General features: G+C 41.7%; 1 protein-coding gene across 2 annotated transcripts in view; it reads left to right on the top strand.

Annotated features, from left to right (window-relative positions):
* negr1 (neuronal growth regulator 1) overlaps window positions 1-4,220 on the top strand; it is a 106,753-nt gene extending 102,533 nt beyond the window's left edge. For both annotated transcript variants that reach the window (XM_012821546.3, XM_031574681.2), the window contains one exon: window positions 1,436-4,220. In XM_012821546.3, coding sequence (XP_012677000.2) covers window positions 1,436-1,536 — 101 coding nt within the window. In that variant the 3' untranslated portion in view covers window positions 1,537-4,220. The remainder of the gene's footprint in view (window positions 1-1,435) is intronic.
* The last annotated feature ends 22,263 nt before the right edge of the window (window positions 4,221-26,483 follow it).

Here is a 26,483-nt window from a genome sequence, read left to right as displayed (position 1 = left end):
GTCTTTGTGTGAAAAGCAGAATCATCCCTCAAACGAAGGCAATTATGCAGAGGTTTACCAACCCAACAGATCACGGCGGACAGCTCACTGGGCAGAAAAGACCCACCGTCCTTTAGACCTTCATTGGCCATATGCTGTTTCCACTGTTGATGAAGAACTCCTGCCTAACTGTTGTAGCAGGTGCTTATGGCACAGATTATTTTGTTACACTGGCAGCACTGGAGAACAGAAAACAGAGAACCGAGAAGGAGGGGGAGAAAAAAAGAAAGAATAAAAAAAAAGAAAAAGAGAGAGAAAAAGGGGGTGCATGGAGGATATGAGCTGTTTCCATGGTTACCATCTCCCTCTCGCAGCCTAGCAGAACTGTGTCATTATCCAGTGCTATGGGTGGAAGCAGAATGAGGCTGCAGTCTGTGGAGCAGTTTCCTTTCCAAGCCTGTCCATGCATTTTATATGCGCTACCTCCACAAATTTGCCCTGAGATTCAGCCTTACCGCTGCCTCTGTTTGCTGTCGTTTCGTTCCTGTCTCTTGGCAAACACTGAATGCCATCTCCAAAAAAACACGTGGCAGTGCCATCGATCTGATGAATAAGAGTGTTTTTTTTTTTTAAAGAGTAGTTTTAGTATAATGCTTCTGCCTCTAATTATTCTCGGCACACACACAACTGAGAAATCAATGACATTATAATCAAGAACTCATTTTTTAAAGAAGTGCAATGATCCTTTCTTTGTTGTCAATACATCATACAAAAAACAATCATGTTCTGCTGAAGTTGAACAAACACAAATAATCTCTCTTTCCCTCACTATGCATGTGTGTGTGTATGCGTGCGTGTGTGTGTGTGTGTGTGTGTGTGTGTGTGTGTGTGTGTGTGTGTGTGTGTGTGTGCGTGTGTGTGTGTGTGTGCGTGTGTGTGTGTTTATGTGTGCATTCACGTGTACAGGTGCATGCATGTATGAAAGGTCCACATCAATCATATAAATTACACACACTCTGTAAATAATTGTGCCCTTAAAGCAATGTTGTCCCTGATAGTGTGACGTCTTCTTTGCGGGGCTTAGGAGCTATCCCAGAAATGAGGATGAGCGTTCAGGAAAGTGGGCTGTGAGACCGTGCCTCTGAGCTTTCCAAACATTCTCAATCCAACATTACTCTGCCCACAAAGAGCACTCCTAGTCACTCGCAGAGATTCTGAACCAGCCTTCACTAACACCTCAGAGACAAAAATCGTTAGCTCTTAGATCTGAGTAACACAAACGGTGAGGCATGGCAAACAACACACAGAAAAACGCTATATTGAATCGCTGCAATGAAAATATGTTGGCTTTCAACACAACGGTTCTGAGATCAATGGCTGCTTATTGGTGGAGAGAAGGCATTTGGCAGGCGCTGGAGCGGGTGTCCTAATCAGTGTCTCTTGTTTTTGTTTACAGCGCCCAACACGGCACCATATGGGAGCGCGGGGAGTGCCGGCGTCCTGCTGTCCTGCCGATACCTGATCCTGGTGCTGTCCTGCGCCGTCACTGTTTACTAGTCCACAGACGGCCATACACAAATGACTGTAAAGAAAAAGCCCTCCAGCGCTTTCACAAATTGTGCTGATTACTGGGTCCAGTCTGGTAGAGTTTGTTCAAAAACAGCGTGGGATATAATCAGCGTTACTTGTTTTGGGGATGGTCTATTTTGTTTGGTTGTTTTTTTTTGGTTTGTTTTGTTTTTGCTGTTTTGATTTTAGTTTTTCTTCCTGTGAAATTTTCCATTGTGTAAATAGTTATGATTTTCGTTTTTCTTACTTTCTGATTACCCACTTTGTGAATCAGTTCACATTGTCACCCCCTCAAAGCAACAATTTTAGCCACACTTTTACACCGAGGAATGGCTGCTAATTGGCGTAGTGTTTGTAGAAGAGACTGGGGATTGGGACTCACGGGTGCCAGGGCATCGTCTGCATACTAATGCTGAAGCTGTCACCTAGGCAGTCATATTCATTTACACCACACCGTTAAGCAGCCACTGACCTTCACCCCACAAGGCTCTCACCCGAAAAATAACACCTTACATCCTTCTTGATTCTAGAAAGGACTCCAGTTGGCTTTTTATTTTTTTTATTCTTTATTCCCGCTCACGTATAAGTTTATTCAATTGGTATCATGGGTCATTTTGTTATTCCGAATCTTTTGACACAATATTCCATATTGTTCATTATTTGCATATAATCGTGTCTTAAGATGTGTGCATGAATGAACACTTTCAACTGAGAGGTAGAAGCAAACAAACCATTAGAGCTGTGGGTGTATTGCCCCTGTGAGTGGTAAGGTAGGAACTCTAAATGAGGGTTCTAATGGATTCTAAAGGAACATTGCAGCGTCAGCAATATGCTTCCTTGTCAAAGCTTGAATAAGCGGGACAAACACAGTGCAGAAGTTACACTAAAAAGGCTGAATGCACCACTGGCTATCTATTTAACCTCCAGCTCCCCCCTCTGATCCAGAGTATTACTTTTGTATCCATCGGAAATTTAATTATGAACCCGAGAATGCGAGAGAGTATGCCAGCAACAAAATTCTATCCGTGCCATAAAAAAAAAAGCTCAAGTCAGTGTTGAGATATTGTCGTATAACTCACAAACGGATGGCTGTCTCAGTCTCTTTCCGCACCTGTTCCCTTCATAAAAGATGAACAGAATCAGTGTTCAAACGATTGCTTGAGTGAAAAAATAGGAACACGTGGGTTGTTCACAAGAATGCTTGGGTGAGTTATTTGTTTGATTGTAAAGGAGTTATCCATGGGCATATCTATCTCCTTCAGAAAGCACATGATCTGTTCACAGTGTGATAGGGGAATCTTGACCAGTATTTATTGTGACTAAATATATCACCATGTCCGCTGTTTTTGTAACTTATTTCCATTTTTTTTGTCTCAAAGCTATGAGGGATTTTACTTTAAATTAAATGACCAGTATTTCTGTTTCATTTGTTTGTTTATGAAGAGATTTATGATGGGTTTTGCAATATACTTTGTTGCTTATTTGTTTAAATATTACATTAATATGGGGGGGAGGGGAAGAAAATATTCATTAACCTCATTTTTAAGAGCATTAACACAGATGTGACACGTGAACAACAATGTGAAATGATTATCAATTGAGAGAAGTACAGTAAGACATAGTTTACAATGTTTGTCTGTTATTTTAGATGCCATAAACGCAGGTGGTTCTTGTCAAATAAATAGATGAAAAGAAAAAAAAAAAATATTTGTAATCCAACTATCTACTTTTTGAAACTCAGAGGATGTGAACCAGTAACATGATACTATAGAAATGAGTCACTTGTGTGTACGTTTGGAGACAGTAGAATTCATTTTTTATCTAACCTGTAGAGCCAGAGATTAGCTTTGGTTTCGCCTCTACCTTCCTACACACTCCTGTGTGTGACGATGTGCAGAAATTATGGTTGTGCTGCATGTCAAATTAATGTGTTTTAAAGGTGGCAAATTATCACAAAACAATATTTAAACCAGTTTCAGGAATGTTATAACTCGATTTCATTAAACCACACTCGGAATGTACCTACCATTTCATAATGTATCGCATAATAATGCTGTTCTGTTACACCTATTTCTGTTGAGTATAACTGTATAACAAAAGATAGTGAGACTGTTTTAACCCTGGCACAGTGGTGACTGCACTGTAGAATGGGGTCTGTGTTCTCAACACCTATGTTAACGCCTTTATATGAGTATATATATGTTGTTTCATTGTGAATGAGCCCATGTTTACCCTGTGACAAGAGTTGACAGATCTATACAGACGCAACATATATTTGCATAAAAAAAGACATCTTAATCAACTCTGTGTTGTGCAATATATTAATACAGCCTAATTCATCCACTAACTTCGCCTGTAGCAACAGATTAAACTCATGAGAAGAAATTAATTCAAAGCATTTGTGTTAAGATGGCGTTATGGAGGTGACTACCTTTGCTGAACTCCATCGTCTCCTGCAGACACCAGTGTGCCACCAGGGTTATTTGGTGTGTTTGTACACTACGCTTGACGACCGACCTGACTAAGCTTTTAATCAGTAACACTTGTGATGGAATTCGATCGAGGGATTTTACTGGCTAAATCCTATCTGTTCAACGTTTCTTTCGCTTTTAAATTGCTTGATTGAATTCCCCCAGGAGTTTGAAATATTAAACTATATACAAATTTAAAAAGTTGTTTGACCTGTTGTGGTGACCCACCTTTTCCAAGTAAAGTGACCAATCAGAGAGGTTTATTTTTCCCCTTCTTATCAAAAGGAAGCCATGTTGCATCCGCAGTGGTCTTCCCCTGTGAAGCAAATAGGCTCTGCCTGGGTTATCATTAGCAGCCTTTTAAAGCCTCGACTCTCTGATAAGGGGGTGTTTAAATATTCTTTTAATTATGAGCGCCCCGCGCCCCGGTGTTCTCCGAGAGAGGGGCTGAGGCAGAGTGAGCGGAAACACTAGGGCCCTCTCTGACCCCACCTGAAACTACGCTAATCACTTTGATTTATGTTCAGTGCTTTGAATGAACACTAGTCTGATGTTTCTTTTTCTTGTTGCTTAAATTACCAAGCAAGGATCAAACGTGAGTGTATATGGGGAACATGTACTGTATTGAATGTGCCTTTAAAGTATTTGAGAAGTTAAATACCATGTTTAAGCCTCATTTTGAAACTCAGTTGTTTTTTTTCTGTTGTTTTTTTTTTTTGCAACTTCTAACATTTTAAGATCATACTCATTGTACTACGTGAGCGTCCTCAAGTGAGAGTGTGTTTTTAGTACAGATCAAATCATATACTTTTAATTATGCATGGTACATAGTTAACTCATACTTCAAAATTTGATTTGTGTGTTGCTAGTATTGGACAAGTTTGTCTTACGTTGATGGTGAATTACTCTTTTTATTACTATTCAGACATAAATGTTCATGAATGGATTGGATCCTTTCGTACCATTGACTGCAAGGTAAACAGGCAGGACACAGCCAAAAGGCACAACTGATCACAGCTGATGTTTGAGACATGAAATTTGCCACAAAAGAAAATATACTTTCACTCATGTCGATGCATGTTTGATTTTGAACCGATTCTAAGTTTTCCTTGTCTCCTACCTGTCCCGGCATCTTACAACTAACCTCAGAGAATCTAAGCTGATGTTATGATACAGAAACTTTGCACAGTGCCAAGACTTACAAATGTTTGGCCACTCAATGCTGTATACCTTCCTCAACCATCATTGAAATTTAATAAATAAGTATTTTAATATTTTTCAAATAAAATTCAAATGCACTAGGGAAAAGACCACATCTATGGTGTAGAAGAGGCATTTTGTCCTCTTCTCTTCCCAGTGGAAGCACGAGCAGCATTCAGTGATTCAGTGATTCACTCCCGCCGGTGGTCCTCCTCCAGCAGTTTAATTCTGTGGCATTGGACACACCGTAACCATAACTGGTGTGTAACGATAAAGGAGAACATTTGCATTGCTGCCGCCCATTCTTCTCAGGCTCGCTCGAGAAAACATACACTTTGCCAACAGTTCATTTCCTGTTGTCAAGACGTTTATGATATATGCCATGTGCTAGCAGGACAGGGTGAGGGCTACATTACATGATTAAATCCTTTCAACCCATCTTTCTCTTCTCTCAGTCTTTCTCTCTCGCTCTCTCTCTCTACCACTCTCTCATCTCTCAGTCTTTCTCTCTCAGTCTTTCTCTCTCTCTCTTTCTCTCTACCACTCTCTTCTCTCAGTCTCTCTCTCTCTCTCTCTCTCTCCCACTCTCGCTTCTCTCAGTCTTTCTCTCTCTCTCGCTTCTCTCCCTCTCAGTCTCTCTCTCTCTCTCTCTCTTTCACTCACTTTGCCTTGGTCATTACCTAGGCATCTCTCACAAAGTCAAAAGGAGAGGAGCTGCGTGGTCAGGAGAGCTGATTCCTCCGACCCCGCGGCTGGTAAAAGCCTTCCTGTGCCTTTGTAAGTGTTTGGCAGAGGGTGTCTGAAGGGGGCAGGGGCGGCAGCCTCCTCTGCTCTCGGTTCTCCTGGAGAGCTCAGTGCGGCTCACGGGGATCATTTTTTTCTCAAACTGTTTAAATACCACAGAAATCCAAATCCGGTGTACGATGACATTTGTCATTTTGCAGGTTGCGAAGCTTTCTTCTCTGCCTACCTATCTTTTAGCCACCCACTCCCTAACACTCTGTATTTAGCATCTGACAGCTTCACATAGTCATGTGACGTACGAGACAAACATCGTTGTGCACTCGCTGCAAGCTTGGTCTAGTCAACCACACTGATCGCAGATCTTACGAGGAAGTATCACTTGTCAGGTCTGTCACAAGAATGTGTTTAATTGTTTATTTTACCTGAAGGTTCACCCCCCCCCCCCCCCCCATCTCCGATTGTACGCACACTGCCAACCTGAGAACACACAGCTTTTATAAGGCTCTCCATTTAGTGATAACTTGGCCCTCAGTATCCCCAGTGAGCCGGAAAATAAGTTTGCAAAGCAATGGTGCAGACTGCTACCATTCAAAATATTTAACAGAACAGTCTAATCCTGTCCTCTGTTGACTGCAGGCATATATACTGTGCGGGGCAGATTTGTTTATTGTACAGGATAAGTTCAGCTGTCAGCGTACGAGGTGCTCAAGATTGGCTTCAGTCAGTTGGGAGAGGTCTAATGGAAGGAGAAGTCAGAAGCAATGCGCCTGGCAGCAAATTGAGTCTTGTTCTTTGGTATCATACAGTGAAACAGCTGAGATCCATTCCTCTGTTAATGTATTGACCGTCATCTGAGCCTCGGAGCTTAACCTTTTGTAGCCATACATCAGGTGTGAATTTGAGGGGAACCAATCAATAGCCTTCTGACTGACTAATCCACAAGCCCATGTTGTATTACGAGTTTACAATGAGTGACATTTGTTATTAGGTCAGCCATGTTCCATCCCTTCTCCTTGTTGTGGATCAATTCATGTGTGTTATTTTTGAAAATGTGTTAATTTATTTTTCTCTCTCTTTCACTTTGCCTTTCGAGGCTTCCTTAAGTAATGTGACTGGACGGTAATGGAAAAACACAAAGATATTTGCCAGAAACTTTTTTGGGGTTCTTTTTCATTTAAATCTTCATGCTGATCATGAAATTTTAAATGGTTATCTTTACTCAAATGTGTATGAAGGTCCTCTAGCCACCAGGGATATATAGTTGTATATTTATAGGCTTTAGATCACTGGAATGACATATATGGCTTTAAGTGGCATTGATATATATTGATATTTGTCAGACAAAACAAAAAAGAATAAAAGAAAATTCATATACTTTAATTACTTTAAAGCTTACATTGTGTATAGCACGTATGCAAGTTCACTTTCATCATGTTTGATGTAATTTTGTAGCAGTGGTTTGATACTAATAAATGGAAGTTGATGATGGACCGTTTGAATGGTCTTTGTCTGGTCATTTCAGCGCATCGGAAGCACTTTACCACAAACACAAACATTTTGTCCACTTTTTATACTTTTTCAAACCGAAAAACTTCAATGGCCTCTTGACAGGTGAATAGAAGTATTACTCCTGCCACAGATTTTACTTCCTTTGAGTGTGTTTTTCTTCTTCTTCTTCTTCTTCTTCTTCTTCTTCTTCTTTTTCTTCTTATTTTTCCTCTTTCATTTCCCGAGGCCTGTAAGCTTATAATGGGCCGTATCTCTGTGCAGCTCTTTCTTCTCTGAAATGAGCAACTAAACAGAGAAGTCAGTTATTGCTTTCGGTACAATGGAGTTTATTACAAACGCATTATCTTGAGATCACCCAGGGAGCCCAGTGCTTCTTCACACTGACATATTCTGGTGCTTTCTCTTAGCCAAACCTTCAGCTCTTCCTCTTCACACTGACATAGACTGGCATTCTGGTGCTTTCTCTTAGCCATACCTTCAGCTCTTGTTAAGGGCTTCATACAAGGAAAAACTTTTACTCTCATTCAATATTAAAGTGTAAAGCGAATGTTTTAAGAAATACAATTCTCTCTTCAGTGCAAAATCCTGGAAAAATTATTATTGATCCGAAAGAAACATGTCAATTCTGTCTGCCAGTTTTTTTGTTGTTGTTGTTTAAGAGGTTCACCAACAGTGAAAAATACTTCTATCACCATACAAGGTTTAAAGGAAATAAAATAATAAAAATTAAAAGCTCTTCACTCGAATTGAGTATCTACTCTGTATAATGGCATGCCTTTATGTAGACTATGATCAAAATACCTCATGCCCTGTGAAGAGGACTTAATAACACAAGGCATCATACTGATATAGAATAATGCATATCACATTAAACAGCATTATAATACAGTTAGCTTTGCCCTTTAGCATGACTTGGATGTTATTAGTAGTGTTATGAACATATATACACACTGGTGTGTGTTTGTTATGATTCCTTCTTAGCTCTGACTGGTCGATCAAGGTATTTGCAGGTCAGTCATTTCCAATTCACTGACCACTGAAGTGAATAATTGACTGCTTTAGTGTCCTGATCACTCGGTCAGGGTTAATTTTACAATAATTACCAGCTGGTTATGCAATGACCCCTACCCATAATGCATGCTCTTACATAGCACTCGATGCCTTAAACTCTCATAATAACATTTAAAGGTGCAGTGTGTTGTTCTAGTGGTGAGGTTTCTTGTGTGTGAGTGCTTACAGTGGCAGTCAAATGCCATAAAAGCACGAAAAGCCCTATGTTGAGTCAGTGTTTTGGTTTGCCCATTCTGGGCTACTGTAGAATGGCATTGCAACATAGTAGTAGTAGTAGTCGTCCTTTATTGTTACAGCACAAGTACACAAGTACACAAGTACCAGCAACATAGCCTGTCGCATAGTAAACTAGCGAAAATGGCAATCCACCCGCTGACTCCGTGGAAGAGGACCGGCTCCTTATGGAGATATGAATGGCTCAATCTAAGCTAACGAAAAACACACAACGATACGTACTTAAAGGTAAATATACACTTATAAAAACATAATTATGAATGCAATATTCCATTTCTACTGATGGATGCCACTAAAAACTATCTAACCAACTATCTGTCTATCTTAACTATCTAACATTAGTGTGACATTCAAATGTACTGTGATGACTTGTAAGGAGTCTGATTGAAGATCATATTAACTACAACAACTGGGGTCATGGTTGGATTGGTTCGATGAATGGTGTGATTAATATGAATGTGCAACGGGGGTCATATGAACAAGACAAGCTGAGAGACGCTGTTATTCGTACAACTCATTTCCCTCACTGTATCCCACTAATGTCTTGTCCCATCATGCATCTGACATTGACCAGAAGCATTAATTCAGCCAGGACAAATGGCTTGGCCCCCCCCGTGTGAGATTTTAAACATTGGGGGGGGGGGGGGGGATTAAGCTTTGTAAATCCACACACAAAAAAGATACAACTATGAATTTCAACACAGTGTATTTGCCCAAATCACCCTTTCGTTACATCACAGAAGCCAAATGAGAAGCAGATTGAAGCCAGAGTGCTGTGAAGAGAGAGAGGGAGCGATGGCGCTAATGTGTTAGCTTGGGAAGATGAGTTCTATGATCCTGAACCACTATACCCCGGCTGGAGCACCCATAATGACAGGAACCTTTTCCCCCTTTTCAGATCAGTGGCAAATGACTCAAACATTTTGTGGAGTAGCAGTTCATTAAATGAGGTTTGATGCCGCCGCACTGTGACTCTTTTTTGGAGTTGATATTGGCAATGCACAGCACCAAGCCCATGATGGCAAATGGACAGGAACCATTTTAGACTGACAAATTTGCTTCACTGAAGTAATTCTGCTCTCTCTCTCTCTCTTTCTCTTTCTCTCTCTCTCTCTCTCTCTCTCTCTCTCTTTGTCATCTTTGATCTCAGTGGTACATGAAGCTATAGACAAACAGATGTACATTCAGTCCAAGGGTAAATTCAGTCCAGTCATGTACTGTGTTGTTCAGAAGTAACATAGTAGATTGTGTGCTGTGTTTTTCTAAGACATGTATGTCCTGCAGCCTGTTTATCGACATAGGACAGCATAATGTACAAATTAACCTCCAGTGATTTAACAACCATGCAGTCATTGGGAATAGATTGATTTTCTTGCTAATTACGCACATTATTGACTTTCAGCGGGTTTTACCATCTCAAGAAATTTGGTATGACTGATGAGTAATTATCTTGAATAATGAAGTTAGCTTTCTCCATCGAATATGAAAGACTTGTGCCAATTCCCATCGTGTAGGTCCAAAGAAACGGATAACTAAATCTTCCATTTGAGACTAAACACTTCCACTTCAATTTAAAATGTGCTTAATTAAAGTCGCCCATGAAATCAGTTTAGTCAGCAATATCGACTGCACTCACATTCAGCAACTAATGTACTTCACTTAATTCCACATAATAACATGCCGCATCCGCTACTCTGCACTAGTGCTAGTTTCCCACAATGCTGTCTACTTCTCTCCTGCTTATTCCCTCGCTCTTCCTTTTCAGTCACATTTTTTCCTCACACACACGTGCTAAACCCCCGAGACAGAGCAGTGCCACCACACCAATCACTCGTCTACAACCACATGGGGGGGGGGGGTAGGCAAGAACACCTGCATGTGGATTAATGAGGGAGCAAGTCACTGTGCAACCCATCCCACTCCCGTTAATTAATCCTGCTGGTCATTAGCAGCTCCGGTTTGCAGCTAACGCTAGGCCCGAGTCAAGGACAGTCTCCCTCAGTTTGTGTTGTTTTGTGCGCTGTCATCCACTCTGTTTTTCCCGGTGCTGTTTTGTTCTGTTTGCTGTTTTCACTCAGCAGTTTCTCACCATTCAGACAGTCTAGTCCCAGCCTGGTTCAGTGACTAATGAGTCACAAGATGTGTGTATCACTCCAGAGTGTCTCTGTTTCAATTCAGTTTAGATGTACTTTTGCCTTCAGTGCTTTGTCACTACCCTCCAGCCTCTATTCAGAGATGCAGGAGCAGGAGCAGTAGGAGGAGGAGGAGGAAGGGCTCCTGTCACCCCCCGTGCTCATCCTTAAATCACGGCACCATGTTATTATCCCTCCTCAGCTCTCTCCCCAACAATCACCATGGAGGACGAGGGTGAGGGCGTCCCCGAGGAGCCATTGCCGCCGCGGCCGCTAACGGTGAGCATGGCTAATGGGAATTTAATCAGTGACAAGAGTGTAGAATCACTCATAATGCATGTCACCGCAAAAGTGCCAGATAAGGAGACTGACAACGCAAATAGTGCCGCGGGGGGGGGCTTACACTGACAGGCTGACGATGCCCCCCCCCCATCCGCACTCCCCCCGCGGCAAGCTTTTGTGGCAGGGCCTCTGGATGTATTTAAAGTGATGCGGTATTTACAGAAATATGTTTTCACTCGTGGACAGGGGGAAAAAACACAGCAGCAGAGGTACCCCACACTATCACTTGAAAGCGATGTGTCGGGATTATTGTGCTGCGCTCTCTTGACGACACAAGACTAGCGCAGTATGTCTGGCAGCAGCTCAATCCCAATTCCTCAGGATTGAGGATTGGATGTCATTAAATGTTTGTGTTCATCAGCTCAAAGACTTAGAGTGATAATCTTTGAATGCCTGTCAGTAGAGTATGTCTGGTTGAGAAACATGTTGTAAAGCTTATACCGTAGGTGGTATAGCCTCCAGCAATGGTCTCACTGCTTTTAATTCATCAGCCTTTTTTGCAGTAGCTCTCTGTTTCTGTGGCTAATTATTGCATCAAAAGAGTCTGAAACAATGGCTCACCTTTTGAAATCGTCTGACAAAGAGAACTGGGCGAATATTGCCCATTACCAAGTAGTCATGCAGAGAGGTTTAACCAAGAAACCACTGTTCTGTTCAAGGTCTGAAAAACGGTTGTCCACACACACACACACACGGCAGTAAGAAATATGACAAAAACACTCTCCTAAATTCAATAAAAACTTTTAATTGACTGATTTGTGCAAATGCGAGCACTGCACAGAATGCCTAATTAGAAAGCCTGCCACCCCATCCACCCCCACACCCCCAAATGGGTGATTTCTCAGGCATAATGCTGCTCATCTGCATGCTTTCCAGCTGGTACAAAGATGTGGCGTTTAGCTGGTTACCGGCTCTAACTCTAGCACTTCATACTCACACACACACACACACACACACACTCTAATAGAAATGAGCCACTGTTACAGTGTAATCATACATCTCTCTCTCTCTCACACACACACACACACACACACATAGATGCACATATACACACACACACACACACACACACACATACATACATACACAGACACTCCAACAGAAATGGGCCACTGTAGTAGTGTAATGATATCTCATCCTGATATGTGCTGCGGCCTCAGCCCGGGCCACCAGGCGGCCGTGGGAGAGCTGAAATGACTTAATCTATCCTTCAATTCCAGTCAAGAGCCATCAGCCAGCGCGCGTGCTGGTGGAGCCGTGCATAAACCATGACAACAACCGCAATCAACCGCAGGAAACGGGAGCCGCCTGCTCCAGGTGTCATTCATAATCTGTCCAAATTGAGTGCAGTGTTTCAAAAACGAATGAGCGTCGTGGGCAGAAGAATCTGTGATGAACTTGTGTCACTTACCGACAAGTGGTGGATGCGTATGGGCCAGGTTCAAGAAGGTTCTGAGGCAGTGCTTATTGTTGTCATTTAGCATTTGGATTACTATGGTAGTTTCCATTGAGCTTAACTCAACAGCCCACAGGTATGCTAGCTCTATGACATGAACCAACAAGTGACATGCCTCACACAGGAACTCCGGCCTGTGGCGTTGAATGTCATGGCTGCTTCATGTGCTTCAGTAAGCATCACATACTGACAGTATTAGGTAGCAATGAGTCACATATGGTTAGCAATAGGATTTTCAACGCCTGGCATGATATCTAGGCTCTTGGGTTTAAATATAGGGTATGTCAGAGGTGAAGGAAATGAACGGTTTCTCTACAGCTATAAAATGGAAATTCATAAATGGGGTTAATGGATGAGGTAAAAGAAAAAAAAACTTCATTTAAAAACCAATGAGAGTGGAAAGCAGAACATGCGGGTTGGCATGCTGTTCTTATTTTTACATAAAATCGTATACATAAATTTGTTTCTGATTCTGGCACTTCACAAACATCTGAAATGGTTGCAAAAACCCGAGGCCTTATTTGATCTGCCGTTATTTGCTTGATAGTTAGATAGGCGCGGAGATGCCAGTGTGACTGTGTCATCCTAGGCTGACACAAAAGTTTCGAGCCTTGTGTTTTTTTTCGAGACAGATAGGGAGAAGCCGGGGTAAAAGATTTAAATGCTGGGGAAGAGAAGAGGGAGACAGATTCACTGGGCAGGGACTCTGATCCGTCTGTGAAGAGCGCTCCCACTGGAGTCACGCAGAGATAAAACAAGAAATCTGCTGTCATGTTTTCCAGCCAACAAAGAGCGCAAACATGAAAACACACAGAAAGGAGTGTAACATGCCAGTGATCAAACACACCATTCCCTTGCCTTTCATCCCGCCGCTGTTTCCACCATCCAAATCCATCCCTTTCCCGTTTCCTTGACATTTTAAAAACATATCAAGACCCAACAGTCAGCACTGTGGTTCAATTAATTGATAATTAGCACGTCGGTTTGGTGAACATCCACAACACATAATGACGGCGAGAACCATTGCAGGAACGCCACAAAACTGTCCAGCCAAATCCCAGAAGGAGCCCCAGTGATATTAGCATTATTCACGCTAACTCATTTATGAGGAGACGGGTGGGGATTATAAAAAATGACTGCAATGCCTCTATGCCACTGTGGCTCCCCGCTGATTGCAGAGTCATCCATTGTAAAAGCTTTTACTCCCCCAGTGTTAACTAGGGGCACGGCGGTCCACACAGCACGGTGACACTGGGAGCGTGTCACACTGACATGAGAGATTAAAAAAAAAAAAAAACGCCTCCGCTGGTGAAACAATAAAAGAAATATCCATCTTCATGACACGCGAAGAACAGAGCCGCACACTCCTCTACAGAAATGAAATACACTTACTGAAGAAGATGTGTCTTATATCAAACAGAAAAGTGGGCTATTTCAAGGGGTATTTTTTCTCTGTCCAAGACCACTGTGAATCACCATTTAAAGAGAGCCCAAATAAGTTCCAGACTTTCCCTGTAAGCCCTGAATTTGGAATAATATGCTGTTATCTTTTCACCCTGAGTAATCCTGTGCCAGAGTGGTTGATAGTGATCAGCGAAACACTCCTAACACGTCTAAAAATGTATCTGTGCAAGTCCACCGAAAGCTCCCAAGGTCGTGTCTTCCTGCCAGCCACTGCATGTTTTTATTTGGTCTCCCCACACATAAACATAAACATAAACATGAACATAAAGGCATATCAAAATCAATGTGATGGCAAGCAGGCTATCAGTGTAGAGAATTGCATTTGACAGAGCATATGGATACCAGAAAGACAGTGCCGTCGCTGGGAGTCTCTGACAGAACCCATTACCGCTGTTGTTTGTGCCCCTCACTGATAGGCTGCAAAAACCCTATTTATTTGTTTAATCCCAGAAGATCTTTTCTTGGAACATGTAGGACCTTAGACAATGACGGGCCACAGAAAACCACTGAGTGATTTATGATACACATAATTGTAGGTAGCTTTGAGGTGTTCCTCACAGACTATGGCTTTCACATTGTATCAGCATCAGCAATGAAGCACCGCCATACAGCATTTACTGACAGTAGTTTCAGCGCTGGTGTGGCTGTGATGGTGGAATAGACCCCATGCTGTGAAAGGAACTCGGATTAGAGTTGTAGCTAACAATAGCAGTGTGATAACAGAGGTAAACAGTTTAAAATGCATGATTACATCGAACAAATGCAATCATATTTTACAGCACTGTACATGATGTCATATGTAATTGTACTAGTATAAACACGGTTCAACACAGTGCAACACACTAAATATGATTTTGTAACATTGTTTTCCATACTCTGTATTTACCTAATCCTATCCCTAACTCTAAATATGAGCTGTGGCTATTAAATAACGATACAGTTATTACAAGCATAAACGAGTTATATCTGTATAACGATTTTTTTTTCCCATTACAATTGAATTACAGCATTAGTCTCATTAAAATTACAGTTGATTTAATTAAAAATGATAATAATGGCATTCTTACTGCCCTCTGGTTATTGTTGCTGAGTTTGTGCTAAATACCGGTAATAGTTTAAGTAGCACTTTGGGATCAACATTTTTAGATGGGAGAAAAATATGTCGAATAAATAGGAGAATAAAATGTTGAGTGATGTTCGACTACCTCACAGGTGCCTCAGACGCAAGAGGGTTATAAGCCACACCATGTATAGTTTCATATATGTAGTTATATTTATAATAATCTTGGGAATTAGAGTTAGTGACATGGTTGTCGAACAGAGCATGGAGCATGGAGACCAGTCTAATTAGTAGATTTGAAAAATACAAATATACTCACAAATGATTGTGTATTTTCACGTCTCAAATCATTTCATTCTGAGAAAGCCTGGCTTCCACTAGGAGCCATCACTGCTTATTCCTCACATTCCCATATTCCTAACATTCCCATATTTCTCATTATATTAACATTTCCACCATCAAGGTACACTTCTCTGGCATATATTTTCCTTAAGCTAGTTTTTGGCCCTGACAGCCCCTCCTTTTGCGGTTACCAAGCCAAACGTTTTTATTATTAGCGTTCTAAATCAGGCATCCTGATGGGCAAACTACTGAACAGAGTGATACAAATAGCAATGTAGATAAGGAACGATGTAGATAAAGGATCTCATCCTGACACAACCAGCATGGCTTTATCTTAAACTGTCCAGAAATCACTTTCTCTGTCAGACATTGTTGACAGCAATACTCATTCTAATCAAAACAGATCTTTGGATCTTTTGAGCAACCTTCTAAACATATAAGACAAAAATGGACAAATGACTAACATGTCAACAAAACAGTACACCACAGCCTTCCACACAATCTCCCTGCACAGAAATATCAGTTAGCTACTTGAACGAGCTAGCATATAAAAATCTATTAATTTTACCCCTGTCTTAAGACAGTGACACGAAATAAATAGGGCTCTCCTCAGACTTCATCTGGCCACACAAGGCCGGGGGATTGATACTGCATCGCTATACTTTACTCTCATATATCTGCTCATCCTCAGCCCTTTCCTGAAGTTCCAACGCCTCCTAAAAATCAATAGAAACGTTTCATCCACGTCCTCAGGATGAATGAATGAGGGGTCTGTCCGCATTTTGTCATCAAAATGACTTTTCTCTTGCTCCCCGCTGTGCCTGGCTGCAGTGAACTTATGAGAGTGTTGGTCAGTGACAGAAAGAGACGAATGGAGAGGAATGGAATAGAATCATGGCTGCGTCAAAGCTGGTTCATGGCTGGTTAGTAAGTAAGGTCCCTGTGGAAGATACAAATGGGCTCCAAATGCTGTGTATCATTACTTTGATTTGAATTTCTTCTATGAGCGGAGATGCCACTCGATTGGTTTCCATTTTGGATGGATGGTAAATTTGGCAACATCAAATCCAGAAGTATCAGAAAGATAGAAAAGCAAAAGACATGTAAACTGTCTAATATTGGTGCAGTAATTCCTTATATACTAGCTGCTCTGCTAACTGGAGATAGGCATGTCTCTCTGATAAACATATCTGTACAATGTTACTACTCATTTAGCTCCATGTTTACTCATAAGAAAAGTGATTCTATTGAACACAGCACATAAAGTAAAGAAGGGACACAATGTGTCATCCAGACAGCAAAACCTCAAAGGAACATCAGTGATTGTACAAAATTGCACAAAATTGCACAATTTTGCAATTTGTTTGTAATATAGCATACCACAGAAGAGAGTACACCCCTGTGCAATATCAATTAAATGCCAAATGACTCAGAACTAATGATTCAAAATTGGATCACCTTACAGTAATTGCGTTTCATCTGATCTACTATATTAAAAATACAGGTCCCAAAGATGGAACTCAATTCTACATAAGTCATTACACATTTCATTACAGATATTTGAATCTTTTATTTTTTTCAATACATTGTATGTCCACCTATATTTTTGATGACAGACTCAATCCTCCCCGGCATGGAGGATGCCAGGGTTGCACACATTTCTGGAGGGCTGTTCTGTCATTCTTCAAGCGCTCTGCTTTTGCCTTCCTCTTTAAAATACCCCAAAGGTGTTCTATTGGATACAAGTCAGAACACGTACCTGGCCAGGTAATCATTTTTCTTTTTTTGTTTGTTTAGCAGTCTTGAAGTTTTGTGCCGAAGAGTAAGGAAGGGTTTTTCTTTTTGGAGGTCGTTATTCTCCACATGCCGTTTATGTTCTTTTCGGGGGGGGGGGGGGGGGGGGGGCCTTTAACCAATTGAGCAGCAGGAATAGGCGCTAGAAACAGCTGACATCGCTGGTAGATAGTTCATGACACACATCCTGTCCCTGCCTTAGAGAACTGAATTTGTTTATTTTGCAAAAGAAACACAGAGAGCTTGCCTAAGGTCGTGACTCATGCAAAATCACTTTATTTTTGGCCCCCTTTAAGCCTGGGCCTAGATGTGTCTGCATCCCTTGTCTTCACAGTGTCCTCTAAAATGGCCCAATATGTGTCACCACAGAAGGGATTGGATTGTACTTGGTCAAATAGTTGTTGCCACCCTATAATTACCATGGGTACTTGGTGGCTTGTGAAAACGAATGACATGATTGAGGAATTCCGCATCCATAACCTGTGTGACATGCTAACGTCGCTGTGTGACATGCTAACGTCGCTGTGTGAGATGCTAACATCGCTGTGTGACATGCTAACGCTAAGATCTAATCAGCGGGGAAATTCGATTATTTTGATGAGACAATAGTGACATAGTGGTGAGGCTTTCATGTCATTTTAAATCCTTTAAATGAGATGACTGAATGAGATCTCCTCCATGCGGAGGCCTGTGACACCACTCGCTTGCTCACACGTTGACAAGCTGATGTCAGCATCCTAATTGATGAAATTTACAACGGATTACAAGCTCAAGGCGGATCAAATTCAGAGATAATGGCACGCAACACTGATGCAGAACACAAGACACCTAATGGCTCTGAAGGGCTTTAAGCTTCAGAACAGAGAACACAGGTGAGTGTGTAGCCTCAACTTCAATTAAAGAGCGGGTGAAGTATCCTCATTCATCTATTCTTCGTTAACTTCACGGCTGTTACACCGTTAACAACGACAGACAAGTGCAAATTCATAGTCTGGCCTTTGACATGTTCATGAGCAGAGCCAAACATGTCATTTTCACATCATTTTCCGCCAGAAAAGTTTTGTAAATAGCACCGTGTTGGCCGCCTCACAGGATTCCCTGTTTCCCAGCCATAGAGACAACGTGGTCTTATTTTCATCTTGCACAGATTTTCCATCACAAAACTTGACATTTGCTCAGGTAACATAATTAGACCTGATCCTGTTATTAGGAAACTAACACATTTTGAGCCGGAGCTATTCTCACTTGACATTTACATACATTAATACCAGATTAGCTGTAATTTTCCATGGCAGACTTAATTTCTTCCTGTTTGGAAATACCTTTTCTCAGCCACGATTCTGCCTATGCACGACTTGAACCTCTTTCTGAGAGGGTCACACTGTGCGCAGGGCTTTGGAAAACAAGTGGAATGGCTGCCGAGTCTTTACTTGCTGAGGTAATTTTAAAAAATGTACAGTGGCAGATTAGGCACGGCGCATTACCGATTGGACAATCTGCACTCTGATCTCCGTGTGCTGGAAGCGTTTCATGTTTGATCTTTCTTCTCATGATGGTGACTGATAAAACTGAGGTGTCTGCACTTTCAGGATCAAACTGAAGGATAAATAACAGCATGAGAAACTGGCAAAACATCCTTCAGAAAGCCAGTCACCTCAAGTACACTTTTAGTTTATCATTTAGCCGTAGAAAAAGTGTTTTTTCAAGTGTTTTTTTTTTTTTTTTAAGAAGCCGGTGTTACACAGTATTGCCTGTGCCCATTCCCCTCCTCCAACCCTCACTGAACTGTTTTGAAGTGCGTTTCTCAGAGCATAATATTTATCTCTAGAGTATACAGTTGCACCCTTTCACTTTTCTTTGTTGCTGGCATTGTTTGTTTTTTTGTTTATTTTTTGTTTTTTCAAGAAGGTACGACTAAATGTGGCAACTGAGTGCTGAGTTTTGAACCAAATCTGATGACTTCACATTTCATCAAACTCATATTAGGTATGGTCTTCTCTCTCACAGGGAACCACCCTGCAGAGCCATGCAGTGGACGTACACCACATTATTCATTCCTACTGAGCCTCATGCTAATGATGTGACAATTGAGGACCAATTCCTGAAATATTTACATTTCATGGGATGTATTCATGCAGAAACTATTTGGGCCGTGTTCCTTTGTGGAGTTTATTATCTCCTCATACCAGTGTGAAGCCATTTAGAGTGCTGTTATATGATGTATTTGCATACAATCGTGTCAAAACATTAGGCCAGAGATGAGACAGTGTGATTGGACTAACCAAGTTTGACAGCATTGCTAATATTAAGTCATCCACTTCAATTTAACAGAGTATATCTGGAATAAAGTATAAACTGCAACGGTGATAAAAACCCGTGTTCTGTTTGTGATGATGTGTTGATGTGCAGGAAGAATTGCCCATTTAAATATGTATATTAAAAGGAAAATCTGCATGACAGGCTAGCAACAATACATTTCAATATACTTGAGTAGTTTTCTATACAGAAGCATTACGATTCCATCCTTTTCCACAAATACTCACTGCCAGCTAGGACTACAATCCCTTTCAGGTGCAAACAAATTTACTTCTCAATCATCCTCCAAGCAAATACATCTACATGCCAATAATATGCATGCCAAAAGCTTGATTGAGTGTTCCTTTCGTGCACATTCTGTTTATGCATAAGGGGGTTTTAAGACGGCCATGCATGACAGCACAAATAGAAGTGATTAAGATTGACTTAGTTCTGAGTGCCCACTCAATATTGTGCAAAGGAGCTGGGGTACACTCCATCACTGCATTGTGTAGAATGGACCTGGCCATGATGAGGTGGGGGTCTACTGGATCTGTGCCGTAGCAGGGCATGACCCATCGGAGGCCATCTTGGAGCAGGGCATGATCCATTGGAGGCCATCTTGGAGCAGGGCATGACCCATCGGAGGCCATCTTGGAGCAGGGCATGACCCATTGGAGGCCATCTTGGAGCAGGACATGACCCATCGGAGGCCATCTTGGAGCAGGACGTGACCCATCGGAGGCCATCTTGGAGCAGGGCATGACCCATTGGAGGCCATCTTGGAGCAGGACATGACCCATCGGAGGCCATCTTGGAGCAGGACGTGACCCATCGGAGGCCATCTTGGAGCAGGACATGACCCATCGGAGGCCATCTTGAACACGGTTGCTCCACCCAAAGAACAACTGACCCAGGAACGGATCGTCCAACCATGGAACCAGGAAAACCATGCACAATAAGGACCAGGGTCCTCCAGAACAACCAGCGGCCCATTTCTGGTTACTCCAGGACAAACATGTCCATTTACTGTCCAGGTAACTCCAGGACATCCAGCTGTCCATTTGTTCTGTCATTTTTCATGTTCAATGCTGGGTGTGGAGAATGGAGAGGGAAGATGATGTTTGATAATGACTATGTTCATTTAGCTGTTCATTTAATACACACAAGGTGCACTCTTGCCATGTTTACTGTCCAACCAATGATTTCCTCCCAAAAAGTGAGTTTTTGTTGTTGTTGTTTTATTGTTGTTCTTTCTTCAGCGCTGTCAGGTTGACATAACTAATCACTACAGAGTTTTATATACATTATGCTTACACACTTTGAAAATTTGTATAGTACTTTAATATTTAAAAAAAAAATTTAAAAGGTTTATCAATTGATAGATCCTGTAATTTAGGGAGACAGTCATTTAATGCTTACATGATAATCATTTGTTAAAGTGCACCAATCATGATCGAAAGAGTGACCATCAATCATCTTTTTAATGAACTAAACAACCTGTTTCCTCCCTGATGAAGAAAATATAAAAATAAATTCACCGTTCGTTAAACCTCTGAGAAGTCATGTCTGAGGATTAACAATACTGTCAGTAAAAACACAGGTTCACACAGTCAGGTCATTTTGTGTCTCATATGCAGACACATCAAAATTACAACTCAATTAACATCACTCCAAACTGTGCAAAATATCCAGTTCATCTGGATAGCCAGTTATGGATGCAGTTCTATGTTGTTCCATTATTTAATAGATGTAATGTAAGAGCTCACCATTATGTGCGCATAGCTGTTTTTGTTACATTTTATTAGACTTAGTAGTCTTAATGTGACAAGTTATATCAAGCCAGTGTGATGCTTTCTGCAGGCTGTCATCTTAATGAGGACCTTAGTCTTCCAGCCTGACAACCTTCATATATTCTATCTTAATAAGAAGCTAATCTGTTTTTTTTCCCTCTTCTGCTCTTCACTGGATGATACAATGACACACAGGAGCTTTCGGAAGCTGCTGCTTGACAATGTAATTCATAGTTCAAAATAGTACCCTCCTTAGCAATCAGAGCCATTTAAGACGTGATGACATGTCTGAAGCTAGAAAATGAACATTGACATAATGACACGTAATAGCTAAATTATGCACTACTGCCGTGTAATGACAGGGAAGGTATTTGCAGAAAGATGAAATATCTTACTCTTTTTTGGTCCTTCAAAAGAGAGGGAGGAATTTGAGAGCTTGATGCTTCATGACAAGACCACCAGTCTGAAAAAGTAGTGTCCAAGTTTTTTTTTTGTTTTGTTATGGTTATGTGGTATCTATGTTGTGTCTAATGGCAAGGTAGCAGCCATGTTTTTTTTTCATGGTGAGATAGTAGCCATGTTTCTTTTTTATGGTATGGTATCTTTTTTTTGTCTTATGGTCAAAGTAGTGTCTAAGTTTAATCATGGCGAGGGGGTGTCAACGTTTTGTCTCATTCTGACGTAGTCTTAGCCATGTTTTTTTTGTATTGTGGCGAGGTAGTAGCTACATCTTTTCTTATGGTGGGGTAGTGGCCAAGTTTTGTCTTCAGTAGAAGTGGTGTCTATTTTTTTGTTTGCTCTGGCTCTCAGCGGGTTGAAGACGGACGCTGTCGTTCCTAAAGGCGGTTTCCTGCCCTGAGTTCCCCTAGGTCTCAGAGTTCACCTCCTCAGCAGTGGCGTGCTGTTGTGTGTCACCTCCTCAGCAGTGGCGTGCTGTTGTGTCACCTCCTCAGCAGTGGCGTGCTGTTGTGTGACCTCCTCAGCAGTGGCGTGCTGTTGTGTCACCTCCTCAGCAGTGGCGTGCTGTTGTGTCACCTCCTCAGCAGTGGCGTGCTGTTGTGTCACCTCCTCAGCAGTGGCGTGCTGTTGTGTCACCTCCTCAGCAGTGGCGTGCTGTTGTGTCACCTCCTCAGCAGTGGCGTGCTGTTGTGTCACCTCCTCAGCAGTGGCGTGCTGTTGTGTCACCTCCTCAGCAGAGGCGTGCTGTTGTGTACCACCTCCTCAGCAGTGGCGTGCTGTTGTGTCACCTCCTCAGCAGTGGCGTGCTGTTGTGTCACCTCCTCAGCAGAGGCGTGCTGTTGTGTCACCTCCTCAGCAGTGGCGTGCTGTTGTGTCACCTCCTCAGCAGTGGCGTGCTGTTGTGTACCACCTCCTCAGCAGTGGCGTGCTGTTGTGTCACCTCCTCAGCAGTGGCGTGCTGTTGTGTCACCTCCTCAGCAGAGGCGTGCTGTTGTGTCACCTCCTCAGCAGTGGCGTGCTGTTGTGTCACCTCCTCAGCAGTGGCGTGCTGTTGTTTCAGATTGTCTTTGAAGTGCTTGTCTCACTTCTCTTGACACAGCTCAGCGGGAGAGGACTTCCTCAGGCACCCTCGCACCCTCCACGATCCAAACATGACCCACCTGCCTCGGAGCCCTAAGGTATTCATTGACGAATGCAGAACACACTGATGGAAGTGCTGTAGCAAGTGACACACACACACACTGCGCCCAACACTCGGATCCACATCGAAATAGCCACGAGCAATACAGAGCTGGCAAAGTGGGCGGCTTTTACCTTAATGACCTGCTTGTAATGCCTTTTGAGATGAATGTGGAATAGGATTTGACTCTTTTCACGAAGAGAACCGTTCCACTTTGCAGAGGCGGTGAGGTGTCGTTTAAGTGTCGGTGCGGATTTGCTTTCGCACATATGGTGCGCTATGTTCATTCCTAGCCAAGTGTGGGTTAAAGAATGTCATACAGCACTTTCTATAAAGCCCATGTTCACTTATGATTATGTTTTTTATTGAATTGTTAATAATGTATTGCTATTTTTTTTTCATAAATATTCATAGCAACTCTAATAACAGCTTATAAAGCATCCCTGCTGTTGTGTAGTTAATTTGTCATGATTGTTGTGTCAAGTAATAGCATTAATGTCATATTGCTTGTCCTCCCATTTATCATTTCAATAAAGTACAACCATATGTCAGTTTATGGATCTATAAGATCTCTATGTCCATTTGGAATTGGAGTAGTCAAGTTTAATGTGCTTTACCATTTGAGTGTATTGGAGATGGTGTGTGAGACAGTATTCATGTTTCCAAAACCGCATGAAAGGCCTTTTTAGACAGTCTAATGCTAGCTCACTAAAAGTATTTTACATTTTCTCCAAATGGTGTGATTTTCTGGCTCATTCGCAGGAGGCAATATTTCTCACACAATCCCATTTTTTTTTCATTCAGCCCCTATCCATAACTCCTCACTCAGGTGTGGCATTGACTGTTTCCCTTGGAATACAACTCTCTCTGGCCAGTATTTCACCCACCTGTGTCGTATCACTCAGTGCCACACTTCTATCCTTGACTGAACATGGAGACAGGCTTACTTTTGTGTGTTTTCATTTCACCACCCTTTAGAAAAACATTCTCAGTGATGTGATGATGTAATAAAGGCAGGATGTGAAAGTGATAAAACAACAATACACCATTTAGCCAGAGGTGGCAGTACACAGGTGTCAGTACACACATCCTCAAAGTGTTGTCCAGGGATACTTAAGAAGACAATTACACACATAGTTAAACCAAAAACAGTAACTAGAAGAGCAGTTGGAGAGGGAAGACCTCCACCCTATCTCGAAATGTTAACAAAAGTGGAAAACAATTTGTGGATCTGCCCCGTGGTTCAGATCTGCTCCAAAATGTAATGGCTTCTTCCTCCATTAGTGGCTACTCCCCTCCAACCAAGGTTCATGAAAATAGGCCAGGTAGTTTTTGTGTAATCCTATGGACAAACAAATAGACTAACAGGCAAACAAACAGCATCAAAAACATGACCTCCTTGGCAGCGGTGACAAACTACAGAGAAGTTAGATCTGATGATAGAATATTATGTCATTCTTAACATCAAGGAGCGTAAACAACTGGCAATGCAAGAGATAGAAGCAATAACAGATGAAGATGGGGTGGGAAAAGAGGAGAACAATGGGGAACAGAGATAAAAGTAATGAAAAACAGTCATACTTTATTTACACAGGCGTACCACATACACACACACATGGTGTCCAGGGAGATGAAAACTGATCAGAACACACACACAGCTAAAACAACCAATATAGAATGCAGAAAAGTGAGATATGATGAAACTATATTATGCAATCGTAACATTATGTGGTAGAACTACAGGGAATGGAAATGATGGAAGAGTCAGAAGAGGAAATAGGAAACCAAGATAAAAATGATATGGAACTCAGGGGGGTTGGACCCTACGGACACTCACAGTGGCTATATATGTTCCCTTAGTAGACATGTATGGGCTCTCAAGTAAATTAATGGGGAGTGGGGTGTGTGTGAATTAGAGGATCTTTAATGGGGAGTGGGGTGTGTGTGAATTAGAGGGTCTTTAATGGGGAGTGGGGTGTGTGTGCAGGGGTTCCCAACCTTTTCTACTCCGAGGCCCAGCTTTTCGTATTTGTAACAGGTCGGGGCCCAACAAACACCCCGCTTATTTTAGCTAATCTATATTCCATTCTTATTAATAAGCGATTGTTATGTGTCACAAAGAGCAACATCAGCACCTGCTACAGGTGGGAGCCTAGAAATGAATACAAGAAAATCTTCCTCTAGATATTGCAATCAAAATTGTATTGTGCACCAGAAAACCACATAAAACTGCAGAGCATTTTCAGTCAAAAGAGTTTTGAAACAAAGGAACTTAATTGCAGTAGGCCTAGGCCTATTTGTGCACAGCAAACAAGCAAGTAAATAAAACCAGAATAGACCCAAAAGATAGCATGAACTCAAAACAAGTGATGAAACATGCAAACAAGACCACTCAGCTAGGCCTAATTAAAATAGGTGATGCTTCAGACATGCAAACAAATAGGTTCAAATAATGTTCAAATAGGTCAAAATAATGATTCAAATAATTGAATAATGATTTAAATCTGTGGCTGCAATCTATTATCAACATAAATAGCACCGAGCATTCCTGGGCAGTAGTTCGAGTTGGTAGCTCTCCACAGAAAAGCATGTCCTCTTGTAGAATACCACTCCAATGATAACGCACAAAAAACAGCACTAATGCAGCTTTACTGACGTCCGTCGACTCGTCTGACTTGTTTTAAAAGAAACGGGCTACCTTTCATCCTTTCCAGGACCTGGTTCTGTATGTGAGTGCTGGATGTCGCGTCTCCAAATGTCGCTTCAGATTTGAAGGTTTGAGCGGCTCATAAGACAGCTTTAAAACGCACTCGACACACTGCGCCCTGGGCTCAACGTCGTCACCTCCATTCACAAAACCATATCTAATATATTCAGGGTTGTATTTACGCTGAATTTTAGTAGTTTTCGGTAGTATGACATTACCAGTGCTGTCATTCTTTCTTAAGAAACTTCTCTATTTTTCCGCTAATATCGCCACAGACTAAACCTTATCTGAGCGCCTCAACTTGATGACGCTGTAAAGTTCGAACAAGATAGGATATCATTTTTATTATCTGTCTGTTATGCCTATTTATACATTTTATATTGTGTTTAAAACATCGAATTTCAGTCATACATTTTATTAATATTGGGCCTCATTCTCGAACGCAGTTAAGAACAAGTTATGAAGACATTTCTTCTGAACTCCACTTACTAGGTTTTCGTGACAAATTTGGCATTCAAAGTTTTTGAAAAGAAGTCGTTCATTAATCCGGCGGAGATCTTTTCTTACCTTGGTCTTTCAAAGTTCGGAAGATGATATTAAAGAAGACACTTAAGAAAACGTTCGAGAATGAGGCCCATTAAAAATCAGTTCTTCGTGGAAAATTAGCTTCAACTTGAAGCAT

Source organism: Clupea harengus, chromosome 10 (genome assembly GCF_900700415.2).
Source record: "Clupea harengus chromosome 10, Ch_v2.0.2, whole genome shotgun sequence".
Lineage (NCBI taxonomy): Eukaryota > Metazoa > Chordata > Actinopteri > Clupeiformes > Clupeidae > Clupea > Clupea harengus.
The sequence above is the reverse complement of the archived record's forward strand: the minus strand, read 5'-3'. Positions and strand labels throughout refer to the sequence as shown.